At 45.6% G+C, this 10,749-nt stretch overlaps 2 protein-coding genes across 2 annotated transcripts in view; both read left to right on the forward strand.

Annotated features, from left to right (window-relative positions):
• Positions 1-1,150: 1,150 nt before the first annotated feature.
• On the forward strand, positions 1,151-7,671 carry CZH9orf64 (chromosome Z C9orf64 homolog). Its single transcript, XM_037373709.1, has 4 exons — positions 1,151-1,703; positions 2,638-2,897; positions 5,529-5,724; positions 7,008-7,671. Exons 1-4 carry the CDS (start codon positions 1,367-1,369, stop codon positions 7,238-7,240), a joined length of 1,026 nt encoding a protein of 341 aa, XP_037229606.1. The 5' UTR covers positions 1,151-1,366; the 3' UTR covers positions 7,241-7,671.
• Positions 7,136-10,749, forward strand: part of KIF27 (kinesin family member 27) — a 30,275-nt gene continuing 26,661 nt past the window's right edge. The window contains 2 exon segments of the mRNA XM_037373710.1: positions 7,136-7,219; positions 9,583-10,037. Of these exon segments, the coding sequence (XP_037229607.1) occupies positions 9,662-10,037 (376 nt within the window). The 5' untranslated portion in view covers positions 7,136-7,219; positions 9,583-9,661.

Consider the following 10,749-nt stretch of genomic DNA (forward strand, 5'->3'; position numbering starts at 1 on the left):
TGAATGTCTCCAGAGAAGGAGACTGCACAGCCTCTCTGGGCAGCCTGTGCCAGGGCTCTGTCACCCTCAAGGTAAACAAGTTCTTCCTCATATTCAGATGGAAGTTGTCCCGTATGCTGTTGCTGGGCTCCACTGAAAAGAGTCTGGCCCTGTCCTCGTGGCATTCCTCACCCTAAAGATATTTCTATGCATTCACGAGACAGATCCTCTCTCAGCCTTCTCCAGGCTGCACAGGCCCAGCTCTCTCAGCCTTCCCTCATGAGGGAGATGCTTCAGCCCCCTCACCCCCTTGGCAGCCCCCCGCTGGCCCCTCTCCAGTCGCTCCCTGTCTCTCCTGAACTGGGGAGCCCAGCGCTGGGCACAGCACTCCAGGTGCGGCCTCAGCAGGGCAGAGCAGAGGGGCAGGACACCCCCCGCACCCGCTGGCCACGCTCCTCCTGATGCAGCCCGCGCTGGCAGCGGCCTTCTTGCCCACCAGGGCACACTGCTGGCCCACGGGCCGCTCGGTGTCCTCCAGGCCTCCCAGGCCCTTCCCCGCAGAGCTGCCTGCCAGCAGGTCAGCCCCAGCCCGTGCTGGTGCGTGGGGTCGCTCCCCCCCGGCGCAGGACCCTACCCCTGCCTTTGCTGAGCTTCATGACGCCCCCCCTGCCCCACTGCCCAGCCTGCCCGGGCCCCGCCGAACGGCAGCGCAGCCCCCGGGGTATCAGCCGCCCTCCCAGCGCTGTACCACCAGCAAACTCGCTGCGGGCACGCTCTGCCCCTTCACCCAGGGCGCTGGTGATTCTTTTGGAAAACAGCACGAGGCTGAGCACACGCACCGCTCCAGCGTGGCAGGACCTTTGCGGGTTTTCTCAGCGTAACGGCCCGTGAGAACCGCATGCGCCACAGCGCTCCCGGCCCGGCGGCTCCCGCGGGCTTGGGGTCAGCGCGTATCCCCCGCCGGTCCCGGCCGCCCCGAGCCGCGCAGCAGCCGGTGGGTGCAAGGCCGCGGCCGCGACCGGGCACTTCCCCCACCCCGCGCCGGCAGCCGCCGCCACCCGCCCGCTCCCCGCCCGCTCCCCGCCCTGCCCCGGTGCCCCGCGCGCCTGCGCACTGCGCGCGGAGCGGGGGGGCGGGGCGTGAGGAGCGGGGGGCGGGGCCGGCGGCGTCGCGGCGTTCCGCGCGGTCCGTGCGGGAGGGGCGGTAGCGGCAGCCGGGGCAGTACCCGAGCCGGGTGGCGGCGAGCGCGCCGAGGTGCGGGCGGCCGGCCGGGGGCTGACGGGCGGGCCGCTTGCCGCCGGTGCGCGGGGGGCTGGCCGGTGCCGGGGCTCGGCGGAGGGGCCTTGAAAGGAGCGCGTGTTTCCTGCCCGCGGAGCGGCGGCCGAGGATGGAGGCGTTCCCGTCCCCCCTGGAGTCCGCGGAGTTCATCGCCGCCCGCAGCGTGGACGTCGCCGTGGACGTGGAGGGGGCGCGGCGGGTGGCCGAGCGCCTGTTCGACAAAGCCGCGGCGGCCGAGTTCGGGCTGGCCGGGTGGAAGAGCCTCCACGAGCTGAACCCGCGGGCCGCAAGCGAGGCGGCGGTGGGCTGGGTGTTCCTGGTGGACACCCTCAACTTCTCCTTCTGGTCCGAGAAGGAGGATCAGAAGTACCTGGTGAAGTACAAGGGTAAAACGTACAGCGGGTACTGGTCGCTCTGCGCCGCCGTCAACAGGGCCCTTGACCTCGGTTAGTGAGCGCCCGGGGCGGGGGCGGGGGGGCGGGGGCCGGGCTGGGGCTCGCCCCGCCGTCTGTGGGCCCCGTCCGAGGTGGGGTGTTGGGTGTGAAATATCGGAGCTGCTTCAGCGACCGGAGCCGTTTCTGCCCGCTGCTGCGTGCGGTGTGACCAGCCCCATGTCCCGCAGGCGGTGCGTGCGGGGGGCGCTGCGGGGGCCGCGTGCCCGAGCTGCCTGGCTCGCGGCGCTGCCGTCTGCTTTCCGCCAAAAACACTGCAAGGAGCGGCCGTGCGTCAGCCCTTCGTGGCTTCTGTTATTTCATGTGTGTTTTTAGAATAAATTGCGTGTTGCCGTGACAAACGGCAAAACGAGACTTAAACTCTGGGCTCATCTGGTACCAGAGCAGCTCCAGTACATCTGAAAACCCTTATGCCTCCAAAACCAGTATTTTAGTGCGCACTCTTGTTGCTGTCATGAGGAAAAAAGGTATTACTAGGTACAGATTGGATTTTTAATTCATTTTCTACATATTTGTAAATCAGGGGAAGGTTTGCGTTGCGGTACTTTCTGTAAATGCAGAACGTGACCAAGGAGCTAACAAAAAACAGGCCTGTCCCGCTGGTACGTTTGCCAGTGTGGTCTGAGACCACCACACTCAAAAGACTAAAAGCACTTGGGGGAAAATGACATATAAATTAAGTAAGGTAGGTTCCTTGCTTGGTTGCATGTTGGACATTCTTACCTGTGGAAGGAAGCACTGTGTGCAAACACAGATTTAGTTTTAAGCAGCAGTGTGAGCAAGGTTATCACTGAGCGCTCGGGTCATCTCAAGAGTTGATAGACTCTTTATTCTGACTGTATAGATGCTCTGATTTGTAGCAGGCCACAGCATTAGGGCTTAGGATATGATATGATAGCTTAAACATCTTGGTTTTACTTTTCTGAAGGAATACCTATTACTAGTGCATCATACTTCGCGACCATGACGCTCGACCAAGTTAAGAGTGTATTTCGCTCTGACACAGAGGTGCCCATACCTTTGATTGAAGAAAGACATCGGGTGCTGAATGAAAGTGGAACAGTTCTGTTAGAGAAGTTTGGAGGCTCTTTCCTCACCTGTGTTAAAAAGAGTGAGAAAAGTGCTCAGAAACTACTAGGTATCATACTGGAAAATTTTCCTTCTTACAGAGATGAAGCTGTGTTTGAGGTAAGCGAGTTCTAACATTTAATTTCTTACGACAAAAATTTACTCCTTACTGATTGTGACTTTTAAAAGGTAGCTCTTAGGTTGTCTATGTACATTTTTTTGAGAGGATAGTTGGTTCAGAATTAATGTAGTATTTGTGAATTGTTGGGGTTTTTAATCCGGGAAACAGAAGGTGAACAGAAGCATTTCTGTGGAACTCAGTGTATTAAAAAATAAAATTGAAGGGAAATAAGAAGGAAAATTACTGTTACTTTAATAAATCACACTATTTATTAACAGTAAAAGGATCTTGATTGTCTTAAGTCCTTAACTAGTCAGGAATGCATTTCTAATGACAAGAGTCGCTTTTTCAGCAGAGGAGAGCCATTGTTTTCGTGTGCTGTCTCAGTCTTCATCACTTCATTGTAATTTATGGTGATATACTCCAGGTTCCCAATTAGATCACAACTCCTTTGTACTCCTTAGAAATGCATATTTGAGATAATTTATGCCTGAAAAATTGGATTTTTTTTATCCCCTACCCCACCCAGACAGCTACCAAGCCACCCCTCCCCCTTCTGTCTTTCTTCTTTTACCTTGAGAGTCTCCACAGCTAATGATGGAAATGAAACTCCAGTAGACCTGTGAAACTGTACAACTACTGGGAATCCACATTGTAACTCTTGTTGATTCAACAGGCATTGCTAAAACGGCGACAGGCCAGAAGTAACCCATACTTTTGTCAGGGTTGACAGTATACTGGAGATTTTTGGAGCCATTTTCCTGAAGGACTCTGTTTACTTCCCACTACTTTCTATCTGCTGTATTTTCTGTGTCTCTGGTTTTGCCTGTACAGTCATGATTTTTAATTAGCATTGGTGATGTGTAGCTGCTCCAGTGCACTTTCATCTGTGGCAGTAATCGGCTATTACATCGTTATGTCCAAAGGACTTTATTCTCGTGACAGTGTAGCCTATACTGCAGTTGGTCCATTATTTACTTCCTGTTGTGATTGTTTCAAGTGGGTTTTTTTTTATTTAACATATAAAATTGTGTATGTTCTCTGGAAGAAAGTTTATACATGTCCAATTCGGAAAGAAGCACAGGGAAAGAAGTTTTCAGGACATTTGCAGAAGTTGTGTAAACGTCTTGTTCTCAGTGTTTCCTGGAGAACAGCATTCAAAGACAAAAAATGTGCTTTGCTTTCAGGAATGGTTGTAGCATCTTGACAACAAGGGAAAATCAAATTTGTTTTTAAAAAATGCCATTTGCAAATTGTGGTGATATGAAGGGTGGCAGAATAAAACTAGAAATAAGTCAAATCACCACCTACTTGTATTTCAGATTAGCCATTCCAGTTACATGTTGTTGTTTAGCAGATGTTGTCAGAAGTCAAAAAATCTCTGGGAGGAAAAACCCACAACCCCCTAATACCTTTTTTTCTTTAAGATGTGGATTTACGTTCACACATTGTGCTCATCACAGAGTGAAAACCTCAACAGCATACTGATTGTAGCATACCTTTTAGTTTTTCCCCTTGTGAGTACTCGGAAAAGCTTGTAAATCTTTGCAGGATTAGCACCAGCAAAAAAGTTCATGGCAAAAATAGAGCCATGCATAGTATCTAAGAAAACCGGTATTTGTGAATACACCTTCCACTGGAATTAATTTTCCTCTCTTCTATTTAATGAGCAAGATACACTACATAACACAGAGCAGCATTCATTAAAATTTTCACTAGAACTTTGTTTTCTTAACATTATGGATAAATTGATTAACAGAATGTTAATCCGCGGCATGCCTTTTATGCTTTTCTCCTCGAAATAAAAGGTTGGATGAATTCCAGGGTTTCTGAAAGAATTGTTGGACTTCAGCTGCAGTGTTTGCTAAGTGGAAGTAAGCGAACACTACTGTGTTCTGCGATCCAGATGGAATCTAAACAATTTTTATTCCACTGTGGTGACTTCTATTATGTTTTTCTTTTATTTCAGTTTATTTATGAGCATTCCACGTGATACTTTTTTGTGGTTAGTTGCTGTTAGGTTTTAAGTTGTTGAAGTGTGTGGCACTTCTGTTTTAGTTATGATTTAAAGAATCAGTCACCAATATTTGAGTGAGCGGAGGTTATCTTTCTTCGGCAGCGCTGGGTGCATGGGGGATTGCTCCACCAAAGTCATGCACACCGAGGGGATTTTTCAGTCCCCTCTTTATACAGGCAACTCATACCTATTCATTAATTTTCCAGGAAATCATTTACATATTCATTACACTTCCAGGAACTCATTTACATATCTCGCTAAACTAGTGACCATGATTTAAGTCCTTGTCTTTGGCACGTTGTATAAACAACAGGAGCTTAGGCCCAGATAGCCTTTTTAAAGATGACAAATCCAAGGACTTAGCGATTAGTACATCCGTCATGTTAGCAATAAGGGTCCTTGGACGTTTCCCAACTTTTAGATAAACATAAGTACATCATCCTATAGATAAGTGGTACATCATTCATCATTCAATTAACTAATATGTTTACTTAATGAAATGATAGTTTGTTTCATACAACAATGTAACTCTTACGTGCATCTCTCTGTACATGTCATTTGCTGTATTTATTGATGTTTCAAGTACTTAAATTTTGTAAATATTTTTCATTAGGGGAAAAAGGTGTCTTTCTACAAACGGGCACAAATACTTGTGGCTGATACCTGGAGTGTATTAGAAGGCCAAGGAGACGGCTCTTTTGATGACATTTCTAGTCTGACTATATTTGCTGACTACAGAATTCCTCAAGTTCTTGTTCACTTAAAAGCAATTAAGTATTCTGAAAAACTAATGAAGAAACTACGTGAAGGTTTGTTCCTCCATTACAAATATCAAGTAATCTTACCTCTTGACTTTGTAGACTAAAACTACTGTTAAAATGTAATGTTTTGTCCAGGTAATGCTTATCAGGGTTTAGGGGGCTGTTGGATTTTTTTTTTCTTTTGCTCCAGGAAATGAGGACTTCCTGTGTAGTGAGGGGGTAACAGGAAGGAACTTACTCTCTAATAGTGAATCTGGAATGAGATCTTAAGGTTATGTTTTTATACAGATCTAACTGTTCCGTGGATTAAACATGGATAAAGAAGGATTAAAGAGTCTCGAAGCCAGTTGATACCAGTTTCAGAAGGGCTGCTGTTGCTAGAAACAGTTCTCAGCATGAGTATAGTTGTGATTTTTGAGTTGTAGATAAAAGAAGCAATAATTTCTTCATTAGCTCAAAGATGATGTAGAAGCGTGGGGATTCCTCTTTATCTGTACTGAACTGCTAATGACAAGCAAGGTAATATTATAAGCACCCATTAAAAACAAATTGCTTTAAATGAAACTAATTGCATAAGATGAGTCTCATTTTTCAGCATGGTTCCATCTTCCAGTACTTATTAACTGTGAACTTCAGTGAATAAAAGCATAAAGCAATCCCTTTTCCACTGTAAAATGACTGTATTTAGACGTAGGTCTGCTATTATGCAATTTTAAAATTACACAGCAATATAAATGCAAAAGATTTAAAGATTAATGCAATCACACATGGATCTTAATAGAATGGGCATATATGTATGCACCTATATATCTTTATATTAAATAGGTCATGTAGGCAATTTATCTTTTCCATGAATCCTAGTAAGCAGATTCCCATCCGAGTCATGCAAACAAATGAGTGCTTTTAAATTTTTATAGATAACAGTTTTTTGGGTTTGTTTTATTTGGGGTGTGGAGTTTGGGGTTTTTTTCTTTAAATCTTAAAAGTTATCTGGCAGAAAATATACTGTCTCAGAATTATGTTTGAATATCCTTTTTGCCTCCACAAGCAAAGAAGTAGTCCTGTAGTATGCAATATAACATAAACACCTGCTCTGCTCTTAGATCACATTCTTAGAATACAGTATGTTGTTTTAATTGAACGGGAGGTAAACTTGTGTCTGTGGTAAAATCAAAGTAATAGCTAGGAGATGTTTAGCAACATTGTTGGTAATTTTAATGTAAGACCTAGAATAGACTAAAAGTATGGGGGTGGGGGGGAAGCAAATTCAGGCCATGCTGGAGCTTTTGTCTTTTGAGCATAATTGGATTGCTGTCTCTTATGTCCTTTAGGAACAGTTTTCCAATCTGGAGATAAAGAGGAGGTGGAGATCCGTGGCTGTTCTATTTGGTGTTGCGCATTGATTTGTAAGCACCTGCTTGAGCTCTATGAGAAGAAGGGTCAGGACATGCGTGAGAAGATCAATGCAGTTTTACTTGATTATCATCTTTGGGACTATGCCAGGGATCATCGGGAAGAGATGAAAAATACTCCATTTCACCGAGTACGCTGTATATATTACTAAATCCAGTCTGACAGCTATTCTATTGATGCATAATCTTTTGAGTTGCAATTATTCTTTTCATAGGGTGATTTGTAGTATATGAATTTTGGAACTGGCTAACTCAAGTGCTCATTTTCTGATCATGCGTTAACTACTAGCCTTTTGTTTTGGTTTGGTTTTTTCCTCTGAATCTTTGACTTGCCATGGATGGAGTTAATAGCATAAACTTTGCTGGACAATCCCTGTGAACACAGGGTTTGTTACTCCCTGCTTTGAGTTCTGTACTTGTGTTTCACACATGTCTGTGCACGGGGACCGGCTTATCTGTGGGTGGGCCCCGCCTGCCTGTGCCTTCACACGCCTGCGCCGGGGCCGTCTGTTGCTGGTGTTCAGCATGCGCTTGCCGCGAGCGGAGCCGTTCCACGCCTTAAATAAAGAGTGCCGTGACAAGCCGCGCGGGCCGTGTCTGCGTTGCCGCGGGCGTGGGCGAGGCGTGAGGGAGCGCAGCCGCGGGCCGCCGCCCTCCTGCCGCCGCCGGGGGGCGCTGTGGGCGGCGGGGCGCCGGGCGGCGCCGCTCTGCTGCGGGGCCGCCGGCGGACGTTGCTGCCGTTGCCTAGCGAGGCGCCGTAAACAGCACGCAGGGACCAGCCGCCGCCCCGCCTGGCGCCGCCGCGGCCCGCCGCCTCCCTTCGCCCGGTCCTGGCGGCCGTGCTGGAGCTGGGGGTTGCGGGACGGCGGCCGCGCCGGAGTGGTAGCAGGGCCCCGCCAGCCCGGTCGTCAGCGTCCGGCGGCCCCGGGCAGCTACCGAGACCCGGGCGTGATCCGCTTCCCGGCTCCTCTCAGGTTAGGAGGAAAAGGCGCACTTCGAGGGGCGGCAGACGTGGGAGATGCCCTGGCCCGCTAGCCCTGCCCGCAGAGGCCTTGCGGAGCATTTGCTCCTGCTTCCTGGCAGCCGAGAGCGTAGGGTGTATCGACAACAAGTATTTCTGAGGCCTTGGCGTGCACCTGTTTCATATTCTTGCATTCTTTTATCAAGTAGTGAATAGGACTTGCCTCTTCTCCCCCCTTCCCCCCCCCCCTCTTCCCGTGATTTTTTTTTTTTTTGTAACTATAATTTTAAAAGAGAGAGGGGAATGGCCAAGCTTCAAAGCAGTACTTGCTATGGGATAAAAACAATGTACCTGGGTAAATAAAACAAGAAGTCGATCAAAATGGGCTTCAGATTTGTGGTTAGTAAGTTTATATAGCTGTTCCTAATCCCCATGTCCTTCACGATACGGGTGATTCTGCTCTCATGCTTTGCTTACTTGTTTTAATTCTGCACAGTTAAAATGGAGCTTCTGTTTTTTCAACTTCAGGTATTTTCTCAGCTCTGGATGGCCAAGCCTCAAACTAAATGGAATAAAATTAAATGCAAAACCTCTTCTTTTCACAGACACAAGACAACGGTTTAAAGCTGTTTTCAATAAACTTGAATTTTGGGGGCTTAGTTGATGAGTTCTGCCAGTTTGGTAATACAGCTTTCTTAATGGCAGTGTGTGGGAGTTCCGCAGACTTTCTCTTGCACTGAAAAGATAATTAGGAAAAAAATAATAATAAAAAAGAAGTGTTGGAAGTCAAGCAGTACCTGTGAGGGTTTCTGAATGTTCATGAAAGACAGCTGTAAAGAAAGGCTATTTCTTGATATTTACAGTTGTGCTACTGTACATTGCTTTATTGTAAGAATGACTACACAGGGAGCAGTATAAGGAAGCATGGTGGCTAAGATGTATAAGTAATAAAAATAATTACATATGCACTTAAAGATGCATATTAAAATCACGAGGAACGCTTTATGTGTAGTAATTAGATACATTTAAAATTACACCTTCTTTGTAGACAACACAACTACTTCCTGTGTGCTTGTCAAGTTACAGATGCTTGGTGCTTCTTAAATGGAAGATGGTTTTAACACGTGTGTGTATATACATACAACCAATGGAGAAAAAGGTTTTGTTTGACTGATTTATATTGCCTATGCAGCATGAATATAGGAATAGGAAAATGAGAGGATTCACTGTAAGCATATGCTTTTTTAGCAGTGTTTATTAACAAGCTATTACAATATTGTTGCATCATATGGCTGCATTATTTTGGCATGAAAAATCAGCTTTCAGATTTAAGGTTAAGTCGTCTGCCTTGGAAATTAATAGAGGTAAAATCAACTAATTTATTGAACAGCTATTAATATAACTGGGTTTATATCAGGTACTTTTCAAGAGTGTAATGGTGCTTCTGTATTCTTTAGGAAATGTCAACTTCCTACTTCAGCAGGAAATTAATTCTTATTATATAACATGGAACACTTTTTTTTCTTGTTGCAGACAACTACAAATGAGTTTGACACAGGAGTGGTAACAGATTTCTGGTTGACTATGTGAATACGGAGTGGGGAGCACAGGGATGGAGTCTGGCATGGTGGAGATCCCAGTTAAAGTAGCAGTTCGAATCAGACCTCTGCTTTCCAAAGAAGTACTTCATAACCACCAAGTGTGTGTGAGATTAGTCCCAAATACACAGCAAATTATCATTGGGAAAGACCGTGTCTTTACTTTTGATTTCGTATTTGGCAAAAATTCAACCCAAGAAGAAGTTTATACTGTTTGCATTAAGCCTCTTCTAGTGTCTTTGACTGAGGGATACAACGCTACAGTGTTTGCATATGGACAAACAGGTTCTGGGAAGACTTACACCATCGGAGGTGGCCACATTGGTAGGTTGTAGAAAGTCTGAGTTTTTTTTAAACTGGTGAGCAGTGTCTTTGTACATGTTAAATAATATTTAATACATAGGAGATGCTGCTGCAGAATTTTTAAGGGCTAATGAAAAAAGGAATAGTAAAAAAAAAAAAAAAAGCTTCCAAATTTTATGTGATAGTTGAACTGTTCTAAAAACTAATTCCCTATAACTTAGGCTATACCAAAAAAAAATCAAAGAAAAAACAATTTATAAAGAGCTCTTTCTCATTCCTCATTTTAACATGCAACTTAAACTAGAACTTCTTCCTAAAATGCAGTGTTTTCGAAATTCTTGCTACATTTATCTTACCTTGAAAATGTCCACTTTAAGTGATTGTTTACTCACTCTTTGCTTTTTTGGTTTTATTTTGAGAGACATTTCTATGACATGAAATTTATGATTTAAGTCTTCCAAATAGATATAGATATATTATTATAGATAATCTATAGGTTCTATAATTTTCCTTTTATTTAGAGTCATAGAATCACAGAATCATTTAGGTTGGAATCTTTTGATTGATTGATTTTTATTGATAACCTTTAGGATCATCAAGTCCAACCTTTAACCTAGCCCTCCCAAGTCCACCACTAGGCCACGTCCCTAAGTGCCACATCTACATGTCTTTTAAATACTTCCAGGGAGGGTGGCTCAAGAACTTCCCTCTGCAGCCTGTTTCAATGCTTGAGAACCTTTTAAGTGAAGAAGTTTTTCCTAATATCCAATTTAATGCCCTTGCAATGTTGTTGCTGACC

Source organism: Falco rusticolus, chromosome Z (assembly GCF_015220075.1).
Source record: "Falco rusticolus isolate bFalRus1 chromosome Z, bFalRus1.pri, whole genome shotgun sequence".
Taxonomy (NCBI): domain Eukaryota; kingdom Metazoa; phylum Chordata; class Aves; order Falconiformes; family Falconidae; genus Falco; species Falco rusticolus.